The 15,945-nt window shown below is 36.9% G+C and overlaps 1 protein-coding gene across 4 annotated transcripts in view; it reads right to left on the bottom strand.

Moving 5' to 3' along the window:
* Nucleotides 1-15,945, bottom strand: part of LOC725999 — a 101,523-nt gene that overhangs the window by 47,725 nt on the left and 37,853 nt on the right. Inside the window, exon 1 of one of the 4 annotated variants that reach the window (XM_016913579.2) lies at nucleotides 7,161-7,593. The exons of 2 other annotated variants lie outside the window; for them this stretch is intronic. In XM_016913579.2, the coding sequence (XP_016769068.2) occupies nucleotides 7,161-7,206 (46 nt within the window). In that variant the 5' untranslated portion in view covers nucleotides 7,207-7,593. Of the gene's footprint in view, nucleotides 1-7,160; nucleotides 7,594-15,945 lie in introns of those variants that run through there. One more of the 4 variants, XM_026442486.1, reaches the window with a different exon arrangement.

Genomic DNA, 15,945 nt, shown 5'->3' with positions numbered 1-15,945 from the left:
TATCCAAGTTGCGGAAGTTGCAACCATAAGTCTGTCGATAATCCATGTCCATTCTTCCGTTGTATTCCGATCTTTTTATCCGAGGATATTCTAAAATCGTTTCAAATTGTGAGATTGATTAGACATTAAAATATCAGTCATTTAATCATGGAAATTATTATAAATTATCTATCGTGTTTCGATTATTTATTTCACAAAGCGAGCAAAGAATTTGTTGTTTGAAGATCGTATTTTTCAAGATTTAAACAAAAATCTTTGATTTATTGTCCGCCTGACACTATCACTGAAACATTTTAGCGTAACAGCATTTTCGGATGTAATGTCGAGAGATATTTGGATTTTAGGAGGAAAAATAGGGAATAAAACAAAAAAATAGTTTATCTGACGGTCCATTTATTCGCTTACGTCGATATTTTATACTTTGTTGTTATGGACGTGTATATTCGAAAACACTGCACGAAGTAAATATTAGGTATCCGGTGCATTAAACAATACAGTCACGTTGTTAAATGAATATGCATTTTAACTACCATTGACGGTGACGAGTCGTTAATCTGATACATTTTGAAATGGATGCCTGTTTGATTCGTATAATTGTCGTCAATATTATTATTTTTCTACTTCCTATCTTCTCGTTTCATTATTAAACCAAATTAAGAAAAAAATCCAGTAGCCAAAAATTCAAAATTAAAAGTATTCAGAATCAGTTTTCGTCACTTCAAAATCACTGCTAATAAAATTAAACATTCTCGATGGTCGATCGAGAAATTTCTAAATTTTTCGACGATCAACCAACCGTGTTTATCCATTTTGTGTCTCGATGATTAAAAGGAAAAGTATATCTAAAAGTCCTTCCCCCTCCTCTTAAAAAAAAAACAAAAAATAAAAAAAAAGTAGAGATCAATTGGCAAAATGCAACCGACAGGAACGGCAGTTCGATTTTCATGCAATGAAAAACAGTACCGTTGATCGGTTCGTTCGTTCCGTTGAAAAATTACTATTCCCCACCACCATTGTCCCCACCTATTTCTATTACCGGAACACCGAACTTTCGAAACGGACAAATGAATTTCTGTTTTCATCGGTACGAAACGATTACGAGCAATTCATCGACGCGAGGCCGTAAATTTTTCACGAAATCGATAACTCCACTCGTTTTCCGCCATTATCGTTAATGCGACAGCGTCGCAAGAGAAACTGCTATCCCCGATGATTGTACCGACGGTTAATAACCGGACGGTTTCATGGGCTTTAATGGAATTGCCGCGAGAATAGGACGTATGTATCGGCTAACCGAATCTTCTCTCTCTCTCTCTCTCTCTCTCTCTTTCTCTTTCCTTCCCCCTCTTTCTCTCTTTCTGCCCGCTTTACCGCGCTCGATTACGGGAGAAGGACGATGCGGATTATTGAAAAGAGGACATGCACGTTGGTCGCGGACAATCAGCCGCGTCATTAACTCGTAAGAGCGAAGTGGTTCGCTTTTTCCTTTTCTCTTTTTTTTGATCGTGATGTGCGTGTTATCTCTTGGTTTTTTCATCGGGAAAAGTAGTGAATCGGAATGTTTGAACTTGTTTCTTTGAGACTGTTTCTCGTTTATACACGTAACGGGGATACGAAAATACGTGGGATGAAAATGAAATTTAGGTTAGGTACGGGTATGGCACACTCTCGGTTGGATTCGTGATTAAAGGTTATTTATTGACGTAAATCTTTTGATATCTTGTTCTCTTTTTGAAAAGTACTAACCAACCGAGTCATTTGAATTTGTTTCTATATACGTATGTATTCTCCACGAGATAAATTAGATCAAGATTATAAAGGTTATAATTGGTATCAATGGCGAGGGAATTGAATAAGTGTTAAAAAGATAGTTGTAATAATCTTTGGATAAATATTATAAATTAAAACAATGGCATCAAATTATTGAATCCAAAATACAATATTTTTAAATTCATTGAACAATAGATCTAATAATAGTTGAGAAAAAAAATAGTTATAATAAGCTAACTGTTCCATAGATGGCAGAACAACAAGAAGAAATGGTACGTATAATAAATAAATTTTGATATATTTTAATTTTAATTTTAATTTTATTACGTTTGTATTTTTGTTTTCAATTTTTGTTTTCACTCAAACAAAATTCTCGATCAGCGAACAGTTAAACAGTCTATAAAACAAAAATATCATTGCACAACAGAAGATCGGCTACAGTTAACACGAAAATAACTCGATTGTTATTAATTTAACGTTGGAGATGTACAATGATACTTGTTATATTACGAAGGGAATGTAATTTTGCATGTAAAAACAGTTTTTGTTGAGATTAGAAATTACAACTTACGTAATTGTTTCGTTTAAAGTTTCACAGATACGTTGAAATATATTCTATTCTTTTTTTTTTTCTTTTAAGAAAGATCAAAGAACCGATAAATAATAAGAAGACTGGAAATTAAAGAAAACGTCAGAACAATCGAGACCTTTCATGGCTCGATAAATTAGACGACGCTGTTTTAAAAACACTTGGTAAATTACGAATAGACAGTCTTCAGGGATGGGGGAAAGAAATGATCGAGGAAGAACAATTCGTTTTAACTACAGCCCTTCGCAAGAAGTCCCTTCATCACCGAGTAGATTAACTCGACTCGGCTTCACCGGAATTTTTCCACGTCACTATACCGTGGTCTCTTTAGTCAATTAAAGTATCCTTTATCTTAACATCCCTTAATTATATCACCATCATTATTTAAACGTGTTAAAAATACGTTAGATCAAAAATGAAACGTGGATGATTAAAGTTAAATCCTAGTTTCAAGAATTCAAGATTAGAAAAGTTGTTGTATAATTAACCTTACGGTATAATATTCTTAATATATCAATCTCGATGATCAGATTTTATTAAAAATACCCTTGTAAAGAAAAATGAAATATAGGTTAGGAAATCTAGATTAAATCCTACTTCAAATTCAAGATTACAGATTACAACGTTATAACATTTTTCGATTCCATTATCTTTCACGTATCAGAATTAATAATATTGCATCAATAACAAATTCGAGTCTAACGAATTTTTTATCAAACTATTTTTTAAGCTTGACAAACGCTTTTGTCTCGACTGTAGATTTTTATCTCTACCTCTTAGAATTAAATTTAAGTAAGAAGAGCCTTAAATTCGACTTGGATCTGATCCGACAGCCCTCGTGCGTCGGTCCAACCGGTCAGAAAAAAATTCTAAAACCCCCCTCCCATCAGATAATACCTCTCTGGATCCCTGAAACCACTTAAAAACTCTGCCTATATTCCAAGCAAGTAATCTTGGAAGCGCCGAGTACAGCATCTTTAACCTTCCTAACAAGCGTTAATCCCGAACCCTCCCCTAGAACCCTCGCCGAGTCTCGAGTCCCTTAGACGTCGAGACAGAAGCGGTAATTGAACGTTATTATATCCCTCGTGCGGCGGCCGTGGTCCAGCCTTCGTCCCTTCGTAAAACGACTGGAAAAACGGGAGAAAATGAACGCGGTTTGAGGACATTCCCTCTTGCTTTTGCATCCCTGGTAAACGGTCTTGGCCTTGTTTCTCTCTCTCTCTCTCTCTCTCTCTCTCTCTCTCTCTCTCTCTCCCCCCCTCCTCCCTCCTTCCCTCGCGTCTGCTGCGCGAAGGCGGCGCCGCGGACAAAGATGGAAAATAACGGAGAAGAAACAAAAGCGTAGGAAAAAAAAGGGAAGGAGTGGGGGAAGAAGGAAAAGGAGAAGCCGTGGGAAGGGTGGTGAAGAATGGTGGCGAGGAGCGTGTGTTTCGGGGACGAGCAAGGCTCGGGGGGGTGGGTGGCCCTTCTTTAATATTTGCTCGCTGCATCTCGCGAGCACTTTCCGGGGAGAGAGAAGATCGATGCGAGTGTGACCTCCTTCTCTCGCGGCCTGTTAAATTAAATTATTATGATCGTTATCGTTAAGCAGCCGGGAGGAGAGGAGAGGAGAGGAGAGGAGAGAAGATATCGCGGCGGGATCGCGCGTGCCGACACCTGTAAGTACACACGGGGACGTCGGTGTGGATCCACGAGAGAGAGAGAGAGAGAGAGAGAGAGAGAGAGAGAGAGAGAGAGAGAGAGAGAGAGAGAGAGAGAGAGAGAGAGAGAGAGAGAGAGAGAGAGAGAGAGAGAGAGAGGAGAGAGAGAGAGAGAGAGAGAGAGAGAGAGAGAGAGAGAGAGAGAGAGAGAGAGAGAGAGAGGAGAGAGAGAGAGAGAGAGAGAGAGAGAGAGAGAGAGAGAGAGAGAGAGAGATGGAGGAACGGACGCGGCAAATTCTATACCGCTCGAAATAATTAGAGGTTCTCGTGTTACCTTGTTGTGTGCTAATGGATCCTCCGCCAGATGGAGGATTTTTAGCGTGCAATTTCCCGCGGAGTTGGCGGATCGGATGATTCGGAGAAGAGGGATATATATTGTTTTAATTTTCCGTGTTAAACCATTCTTGCTTATTAATTTTTTTTCTTTTTCCTTTTTTTGTTTGTGTAATTTGTAACGCGAAACTTGAAATTTGTTTATGTTTTATATATATATGTATGTAGCAGCAAATATAATAGATATTTATACGTACGTGGATGATTAAAAATATTATAAAAATAATTAGATATATGTAATTGTGTTTTTAGTTGGACAAAAATTAATTTTATCAAATTGGTGCACTTTTAATTTTCAAAAATTATTCCAAGATTAGAGAGTATGAAATTGGTAAATTGATTTGATAGCTTCATAATGAATAATTTAGAATTATTATTTTATATTCTTGGAATAGTGTTCCCTTTTTATTATTATATTTACTATTAAAAATTTGTCAAGAATTAAATCTAGGATATAATAAAAATTTAGTAGCTTGAAAACAGTTCGATTTTTCAGATTAAGGATTTCAAATATAAGATATGTATAACATTTCAATTTTACTTTGCATAATTAAATGTTAAATACATTAAATGACTCGACGCTCGCTAAAGGAAAAGTGGAACAAGCGATCAAATTTTTATTAATAAATTCGACAGAGATAATTCATTTTTTTTTTTTAGAAACGTTTCAAATTTGAACTAAATGAATAAACTAATACATATACAATAATCACAACGAAATTGTACAAAGAACAAAATAAAAAACGCCAAACTCCTCTACGATTTATTAAAAAATCAAACTAAAAGAATGAAAAAAGCGAAATTTTAAAAAATATCGGATCATATTTACAGTATAAATAACAAATTCAAAAAGTTATTCCAAATATAAAATTACGATTCAATTTTTTTCAACAAAATTCACATCTCTGTCAAAATAATCACGACTCAAAAAAAAAAAAATCTAACCTAACAAAACTAATAATGAACAACCGTCGAACGCCCGATGAAGCATCAAACTTTACCACGATCTATCAAAAAAATCCTTACTTTCGCGCAGCCCATGCATCACGCAATTATCACGTCCCTAATTGACTCATCCGGAACTTTGGATCCACCGCCGTAACGATTATAATCCCATACGCGTTCCACGCGAATCACCATCCATATTCATAAAACGGCGGCGCTACGTCGCCGAAACGTTAACAAGCTCCATCCACCGTAATTTCAAATTAACGCAAACATCGTAATCGGAAGTAAGGAACGAAACGAAACGAAACCCCGATTCGTACTCGTCTTCGCGAAGAAGATCGAGCTACGAGATGCATAATTCTCCCGGGGACGCCATCAAATTATATTAATCCACTCCCATCAGGAAATTGGAACTCGCCGCGAGGAGAGAAGAGCAGCTCGCGGTCGACGTGTTCTCTCTTATCGATCTTATCCGCGCGATATACGCGATCCGATCGTGGATACGTTGCCGATCAGGATCAGCCTTTTCGGAAGATTGTACGGGAGAAACGTGAGGCAGGGTGGAAAAATAAAGAAAAAAAGAAAAAAAGGAGAAGAGAGGAAAAAACTGAAAAAAAAAAAAAAACCGAAATTCCAGCGGATAGTAATTGGGTCAAAGCTAGAGCCACATTCGAGTTCCACGCCGAGTTCGTTGTTTATCCCGTATCGCGAAATGAGTTTTGGAATGAGAAACATGAAGGAAAACGTTTACGGTATACGCGTGTATATGGACGACAAATAAAAGGGAACAAGACGGTGAAACTCGACAGCTTGTTATCGCTGATGCAGTTTTCCCGGGATAAAATTTCTTGGGAGTATTAATTTTTTGAATTTCTTTCTACGTATATGTATAAGCTCGATTCTTGGTGAGTTTATTTGGAACAGGGGTATTGGGATGATGGAAATTATTGAATCATTGGGAAAGAAAAAGTAAATAATGGGAATGAATGTCTAAGCTATTTGTTTTGGTGAAGGTATTCTGATTGATATTGGAAGGGGATATCGTTGAATCCTTCGTTGAGAAAAGAAAATAAATGAAAGAAGTAATACTAAGCTATTTGTAGGATGAAAATTTCTAAGCTCTCTATAATTGAAATTTTTATTTGGTGAGAGGAAAAATTATAATTGATCGTTATTCTTTCGTCTGGTTTGAAAATATAAATTTGACAAATTGAACAAATAAATTATTTAATGTTAATAAATACAAATAATAAATACAATCAATAATAATTACATAAAATACAGTAAGAGATAATGAAATAAAATCTAAAAAAATCTCTAAATTATGTATATATATAAAATAATCCTTAAATTATATAAAATTAATAATCGATAGAATTTGTCTACATAAGAAACTCTAGCAATGGTATAACGAGTGAAATAAGAAAGATAAGAAGCAATTGTAATAAAAATTCATGACTATTATTCTGAAAAAACTTTCTTTGTTCATAAAACGAGTATAATATCCCTGTCCGTCATAACTTTTCGAATACCCCAACCACTCTGGCCCCGTTAAGTCTATTCCGATGAATTTTGTTGGAAAGAAAATTCGCGATGGCTCCCATCGCGCGTTGCGATTCCATGTTCCAAGAGTTATCGAACAAACGGCGGCCGTACTAGGTTAGAATTTTTAATATGATCAAATGCACGCTATGATCGTATCCAACTGCGGCACAGTATGACACAGCACGTCTGCTGTCAGAAAACGTCCCTTGCAAATCGCATAATGTATCATGAACGCATATGCACCAGTGAAAACTTCACTCAAAATCACTCACCATCGACGAGTAGACAGGCAAACAGCAATCCGAATCTCCAATCCATGATCACCGCACGTCAGACGTTATACAGTCTTAATTGTCTTCGACGATAGTTCACCACAGTTCTCACACAATGTCACACTCACAGTGTCGGCGAAGTTAATTCACGCACTTACAATACCCCGGTCACAAATGAATATGACAGTTACAAGGAGTGGGCGAGCGTGATGAGAACACCTTGACGAAAGAAAGAGGAGAGCAAGTAGTCGAGGCTGAGAGGTTTGTCGGACTCCCCTTGACCTCTCTCTCTCACGAGAAATTGCACGCGTGACGATCGCGCGAAAGGCACGCGCCGCGAGGAAATAACTGCTGCCGGTTAGACATTGGAACGTGTGTACCCTGTGCCGCGCGACGATCGCGTGTCCAAGTGCCGCGACCCTAACGGGCTCATGCCACCCACTCCGCGACTCTCCCCACCACTATTATATTGTTCGCTGCCGTCGAGCGGAGCAGCAGCGTAGCCGAACATTGACGGAAACGGCCGAACGAGCCGCAGAAGTTGCGCCCTTCCAGGCGACGTAGTGGGGATACGATGGAGAATGGTGGAGGAATGGTTCAGGAACGACGTACGATGGCTCAGTCCCCGTACCATGTCTGGAATACTGGAAGATTGGCCCGTTTCGAGTCAACGAGATTTTGTCCCCACGATTTGCTTCCGAATGAGATCAACTGGTTTTTCGGTAACTGGTTGAGCGGGATAGGGCGAATGGTGGGGATTGAATGGAGGACCACACTTTTTTTTGGAATTTTTCTGGCACACAATGAAAGGGAAAGCAATAATAGGGTAAGTCAGTGGTAATGATTGTACGAAACGAGTCAAGCAAGTAATTAGGGATGGTGAGCTGTGGTAATCGCTTCCTTTTTTTGACGATTTTATTTTTTCTTTCAGAAATTTTCGATTTTTTGTTTAAAAGGAAAGAGGAGATAGATCCGTGAAGAATTAAGATTATAATTATTGATGTTCTCTTTTTATGTTTGTTTTTCGCAAGGACAATTCTGTGAAATTTTTCTGTATTTTAAATACCGGACCGACTGAAAAAAATTCCTTCGCGAGAATGGAAAATTTGTTTCCCGCTTTTTATTCGCGTCCAAATGAGGACACGGTCTCTTGACGACTTAATTTGATTTTTGTTGTCCAGAAAAGCCAAAAAAAGGAAACCTTTCCTGTCCTTTTCGGTCTTAACATTTCCCCTTGATTATTTTTTACATTAATCAACTTTCAAAAATTAATTTTTAGATAATATAAATATATCAGCTTGAATAATATCTCTTCTATAATTATTTGAAATATTAAAAATTGAAAAATTGGAAAAAAATATAACTGCGAATAAATAATCGCAAAGTTTTTTTCGTTTTAATTGATCGATGTATCGTGGAAAGAAGAATAGTTACAGGTACTCGAACATTCGAATAGAATCATATCAAAGTATGGAACCACCAATGACAAGTCGCTGCAGTTATCATCATATACGCACTTGTGCAATTATAACCTACACACTATTGTAACTACACGCACGATTATATTATCTATGCAACGCAATACACATATAGATATTGCTAAATTCCAGAATAAAAATGTTACTAGTAATTTTAATAAATATTTTATTCCGGCGGAATTACGTATTTTGGAAGTTAAAGGGAGAGTATTTCAAGTAAGTGACCAGGATAACAGGTTTCAAGCTCTCTCTGATGGAGAGGAACATCGTGTAATTGATACCTACACACGAGCAATTGCATGCCAACCAATGTGTGCACGGTTAGGTAGTTTGCATTTGAAAAGGTGCGTTGCGACACTAGTTCACAAATGTTGAATACGATATGAAATCTGAAGTAACAATTTCAAAAAAAGTGTCAAGAAAATAATAAAAATAATAAAATATATTTTAACTGTTAAATAACGAAGGTAAAAAATTAGATTTTCATCTTTTCATGAATCCTAACTTCAAAATTCGAATGGACAAAGAAATTATAATCTGAAGTAAAAGGATTTAAAAAAGATGTTTTTAAATCTCGATACTGCACAGTCAAAAGTGTGATGATCCTTCTATTACTTACATCATTACGCCATCAAAGGAATATGGAACATAATTCTCAGCAAACTACTTAACCATCCTTTCATCTTTGTATAAAATATAACCCTTAACCTAACCTCTCATACAGTGCCTAAAACATTTGAGCTTAGATAGATGTTCTTAACGATGAATCCACAGCAGATCCAGGATAAGATGCTTTTCTCTCTTTTTTTTTTCTTCCTTTTTAGCACAGACAGCGTAAACAGAGAAAAAGAGAATCGCAAAGTATGGTATGCTTTGCCGAGTTATTAAAAAATCATGTCTTCTTGCAATGATAACTTGAGAGGATTGAAAATTGATGAAAATCGAGGCAGAAATCGAGTATGTAGTGATTTTTCAGCGAAGACGCGAAACAATGTATCGCTATTTTGCCTGAAAACTGACCGAGAAATCGATGTGATAAATCTTGACTGTCGAGGTTATGTAGGAGCAAAGGATATACACGCTTGCGCAGACACGCTTCTACGTTTCTACGCAAAAACGTCCCATTAACGGCAAGTATTTCATCGTACGATAGCTTTTGCAGCCTGTTGCAATTTTTTCGTTCATAATATTTCAATGAATATCAATTTTTTCCCTTTTTCTTACTTCTATTGACATTCGTTTAAAATATATTTTTTTCTCTTTTTCAATATTCACGGAGAATAGATTTTTTTTCGATAAATTCTATTGCTACTATTTTTATTCAAGAAAGCGATTAAAAATAAGTTAGGTTAGCTTGTTAATTTACTAAAGAATTTTATGGAATTTCGATATCATTTTTTTTTTTTTTTTTGCGTAAACACGATAGAAATGTTATACAATTCTCGTTCTCGTAATCATAGTTTCAAAGGAAAGTATTATTGCGTCGCGAATTAAGGACACTTAATAATGTTCATCGACGAACTGACTTTATCGCGATCTGACCGTAATGGAGCCGCGACTATAAACGTGATTTTATCTCTCTAAAGGAGTTTAAAACAACCACATCTTTTATCATTATTACCTTTTTTTTGATCGATGGAAATGTGTCTTAATCGTTTATAAATCATGATAATCATTCGCCACCAAAAAACCTGCTTGCGCAGAACAATTCTCGGAAATTTAACACTGATCGCGAAAATGCAGCGTAAGATATACATATAATCGTTCAAAAGCACGATCGAGCTACGGTACGAAAATTTTCAAAAAGAAATTCAACCGAGAGAGAGAGACCAAAGCCTAGTTCACACGTGGCTCCCCGTCCAAACAATCAAAAAGGATAATTACTCGTGGAAGTTCATTTCGGATGGGCTAGCAGAAAGCGTTAATTGCAAAACACAAACACTTATCCTGTGCCGTTGAATGTGTAAACGGGGCCAGAACCGTTGCTTGGCGACCTTTTCCTGGTAATTACAATTCTTTTTATATTTTATTCTCTCCCTCCCTCCCTCTCTCTCTCTCGTTTACTTTATATTTTCTTTATATATATATATATATATATATATATATATATATATGCGGGTATAAATAAGATAACCACGTACAATGCACTTTACGCGTCGCTTATTCTCCCATAAAATGGTCCTATTAAACCGCTATTTTCTATCGAAAACGCCATTTACTTAATTTTCTCCTGTGAAAAATGTGTTTTCGAATTCAGTCGACTTTAATCGACCAAAATCGACTTCCCGCAAGGCACAACTCTCCATTTTACTCCCCTCTTACGATCAGTACTATACGACAGTACGACCGTACTTTGCCTCCTACAGTCCCCACTCTATTCCAATAAGAGATGGCTTCGGTCTAGGGTATCTTTAAAGGAACCCCTGATGTACGAACTGAGAGCGATCATAAAACTGCTACGATGAAATCAACAAGGGATTCAACGATTCGATTAACCTCAATTAGTAAAGCGATCGTGATTATGGACTATCCATAGCGAAAACATCTCAACTCCATAAACGATTCCATAATTCGAGTTTCTCGAAATTAATTTAAAGTCGCATTATTCGTCGTGTTATTCGTATGTCCTTTGCACTATGTCCAATTATAAAAAAGGCTAATTACATCGTGTCCCCTTTGAAACCATTTTTATCCGATATAATTTTAAAGTTTGAAAAATAATTCAGCCATTTCATTATTTTAATACAGATAAAAGTGAAATGATTTCAAAGGAATATTGGAATATAAAAATTGAAACGTTTTCAAAGAAAGATCAATCTAATTTAATTCTTTTTTATCAATTAATATTATGCAAGAAGATGAAATGTTGAAAATTAAAAGAAAAAAGAAAAAAGAAATAGATTTTAAACTTCATTCCAAATATTCTCACTCTACGTACATCTCGTTAACTTTCAAACTTTCTCGAAAACATTATCACGCAAATCTTTCCATAAAAATTATAAATTTTTATTAATCAATCAAATTCTCTCTCCTTTTTCTCCTTTACTCCTCGATCCTAATATTACTCGATCATTAAAATTTCCAGGTTAGACAGCTCGGTATAATCCCGTTAATTAACACGAACCGTTCTATTACTAACATTTCCAAAAACATTATCCCCGCAAATCTTTCTCTCTCGATGCATATATACACGAGACGAAATCGAGACGGTTTATAGATTCCTACGAGCCTCCCTCCCTTCCATTCTTATAGTGGTCGATTTAAGGGGTTCCATAAAACTCCCCCGAGAAGATGGAGAATCGCGAGGGGGGGGAGGGGAAGAAGGAACAAATAACGGAGCAGAGGAATCGTAAGGAATAATATACGATAAATCTCGACCGCGCGATGTTCTATGGTTATTCAGAAGGAGAAGGGAGGAGGGGGAGGGAGGGAAGAGGGTTGTGCGCGCGCGAACGCGAGTCCTCTTGGACGCGTGCACTCAGGGCCGACGTTGACTTTTCCTGGCCCTGGGGCTGAAGAGAGAGAGAGAGAGAGAGACAGGGAGAGGGAGAGAGAAAAATTGGAGAATGCAAAAGCTGCGGGTCACGAAACGGGCGAGCATTAATCCTTTTATCAAGAGGCATAAATGTTTGAACTGTGACAAACGTTTGCCCGGTTTGAGTTTGTATTTTTAATAAAGCGATATTTTTTTCTGGAAACATTTAACTAGGAAAGTTACTCGCTTTCAAGTAGTTTCGAAACGAAAATGAGTAAAAAAATTGGACAAAATTATTATTTTTTTTTTTTATTCTATTCCAATTCTCGTAAATGTTTTTCCTTTTTTTTTTTTCGATCGAGTTTAAGTTAGGTTAGGTAAATAGAAGTTTTTAGTTCGAGTTTTTGGAAATAATTTTTCTTTGTGACTATAAATTATTATGTACATATATATATATATATGCATCAAGTGCAACGTAAGCTAAACATGAGCTACTTAAAGTGTGTGACATAAATTAGGCATAAGTTAACTAAATCCCTGGACAGTTTAGATGCAAATTAATTTAAACCCTAAACGATTTAGTGCAAATCAACTTAAGCCCAAGAAGATAGGTTAGGCCAATTGAACTACAATCCAAGCTGGCTTAGACGTAAATCGACTCAAGGTGGAGGAGATAATTTAACTTGTGCATCAAAGATCCGGATGAATTTATCATAACTGGGAAAAATCCAAACTGGAATACGAATTAATCTAATCCAAAATTTCAAATATCATAGAAAATTAAAATTAATTAAATTAACTCAAACCTAAGAAAAAAAAAACAAACAAATTTACTCAAAATCTATAATTAAGTTAATTCCAGATTCCAAAAGTTTTTCCAACTGTTACAAATTAATATTTCCTACTTGCTCTTCCCGTCCTTAAAATCACAAGCATCCTCCTGTCAAAAGAGAGAGAAAAAGGGAAAAAAAAGAAGACAACTTTACGTAAAAATGGCTCTCGAACGACACACTTGCAAATCCTGCATCCTCTCTCACCCGCCTCTGGGCTACGGAGGGTGAGGTCGACCTTTTGCACCCTTGGACGGACTATTGTGCGGGCCAGCGAAAATGTTGGCAAGGGCAAAAAAAAGAAGTGGTCCAGAGCGGTCTTAATGAGAAATAATCGAGTTAAAGCGAGTTATTTTAAGCGGGAAAGTTGCCGTCGAAAAGCGTAGCCTTGCCTCGCTCGGAAAGGAGGAGTGCGAGCCAAAGAACAAGAAGAAAGGAGAAAAAAAAAAAACTTTCGGTTAATCGATCGACAACAGAATCAAATTCGGCCGAAAATGAACGACGATTAAACGAACCGTAAACAACGTTCTCTCTAATTGACGGATTAAGTTACGACCATTATAAAATACGTTCTCTACTTTCTTCAAAACTAGATATCTTCAAATATGGAATTACACTTAACTTCTCATCGAACGATATAGGAGAAAATTTGGAGAAAATTTTCTTCTATGTCGTATCTATCGGATATTTAAACCCCTCTCACGTGTAAAAATAATGATACAAAATTTAATTAACTTTTAGTAATAAGAATGAAAAAGAGATTGCACGATAATTACAATTTAAATCGATATTAAAAATTTAGACCTGAATAATTCAATAATCTCCACACGGATTAAGGCATTATCTTTCGTATAATTTTTGCGCTATTATTGAACATCAAAATACACGTTTGCAGGATTAAAGGAATGGAAGAAACTTTCGCGAAGAATTTCTACATTTTTCCAACCAATTGTGAACGATGATCGATCATCCCCATAATTTTCAAACAAATTAACACAATTATAAGCCAGGATTAAAATTTGTTTTACTGGATCTCACTCTTTCAAGGCAGTCAAGGATTAAAGATTGTAGATTTCGATCGATCAGCGCTCTCCCCTCTCTCAGATAATTCTCTCCTCCCTCAGAGGAATTTAGCCACGGACCAATTTCGATGAATTTTTCAACGGGATCGGTGGTTGGAACCGATCGGGCACTGTTTCCAAACGGACGGCCCCGAATCCGTCCCCCGCCGGCGTGATTTTAAAATCAACTAGAAGAGAGACGATACGCTTCTCTCGGCCAAAATTCCCTCTTCCTCCTCTCCCTTGCCCAGATTAATCGGCCCGAATTTCCACAATTCTTGGTAATTATCAAGCGGTCAATTGTGGAGCAATAATTAAACGGGTTTTATCCCGTTGAGAAGTTGAGGCCTTTCCAGCGTCGAGGCGCAACACGTGGACGGACGCGCGGCCACCGAGCCGGCAACAATAGGCTAGGCAGTGTTAATTAATCGAACACCCTATGTTTATTCGATAAACATTTACCGAGTCGTTGACCGATCGGGGAAGGGGCGAATCAATCACGCGATACGCTTCTTGAGAAAACTTGATGTTTCGACTCTTAATCCTGGTTAATTAGATCGTAGCCGATTAATAGTTCTCGTTTATTAATAATGCATCTGAAATATATATATATATATATATATACATGTATATCGTTGTGGAATTGTATATGTTCTCGTTAATTCGCGCACAGGTGATTCACGTTGACGTGAAATTATCGGTGGAAATTGGTCGAAATTAAGTAAGGGAATTATCGAATTTTTCTATAAAAAATTTTTGTATAAAGTTTAAATTTGCGGAATTGCGGATCGAATCAAAGCGAGTGCCTTTGCTTTGAACTCTTGAGAGAAGATTTTAAACTGAATAATTTGACGACATAAATTTACAAAAATCAAAATCATCGGGTTAAAAGTGGCCCTCTTTCCTCTCAATTGCCTGATACCACTGGATCAAACGGATTTTCTAGTTTAAAAAACATCACGTAATCACTCCCTTATCAAATATCTCTATTTAAAAAAAGAATTCATGAATAAAAAAATATTCCTAATTACAAAAATCAAGATTACGTCACTTGTTATCCTACAAAATTACAGATTTCAAAGTGATATATTTTAAGAGTTTCGAAATCAAAAAAAAAAAAATCCAAAATCACAAAAATCATATCGTCTATCATTCATTTTAAAAGTCATTTTCGAAAGTTACGAAATAGATTTAAAAAGAATTCGAAAGCCGCAAAAAAAATCAAAGTTATCCCAATATCCCTTTTAAAACTGCTTAAAATTTACCGAAAAGTTTAAAATCGGAATCTCCCCTCCCTAAAAGTGGCATCTGAATTACCCTCATCCCACTGAAACAAGATATCCAAGAGACTATGTGCAGGGGTGGCGAATAATGACAAACGGCGAAGATACTTTTCGCAAAACGATCGGGGAGGGCCAGCTGGCAGAACGTGTCGTGCATCGATAGCGTAACGATCGCGTGGCTCATTATCCTGGCGGCCGGCAGGGCCGTATGTTGCGCATTCCGGCAACAGAACTCCATATTTATGCCGCAGGCCAGCCATATGCGTTTAAATACCCTCCGCGTATCGCGCGCGCGTGTATATATATATATGTGTGTGTGTGTGTGTGTGTGTTTGCATGCGTTATCAGGGCATACGTGTGAGTGCTATCAAAACACGAAACTACACGAAATTCGTGTGTACGTGACCGGCCACGATAAACGGGATTGTCTAAGCGTCTTTATTGCACGAGGTTAGAATTTTTCCTCGAGCCACCGAAAGATGACAGGAGTGTATCGCGGGGACGCGATGGTGGCAGGCGCTTTGTGAATATTTTAACAACGCCCACTTTTTTCTCACTAGCTCTTCACGAGCAACTCTCACTTTGGTGTACACTTGGTGTGCACAATATAAAAGGCGATCAATTTTAATAAGCTGAAAATATGATGAGGCCCTTTGAG

The sequence above is a fragment of the Apis mellifera genome, linkage group LG8, assembly GCF_003254395.2.
Source record: "Apis mellifera strain DH4 linkage group LG8, Amel_HAv3.1, whole genome shotgun sequence".
Taxonomy (NCBI): Eukaryota; Metazoa; Arthropoda; class Insecta; order Hymenoptera; family Apidae; genus Apis; species Apis mellifera.
Note: the sequence above shows the minus strand (reverse complement) of the source record. Positions and strands in the feature narration are given on the sequence as shown.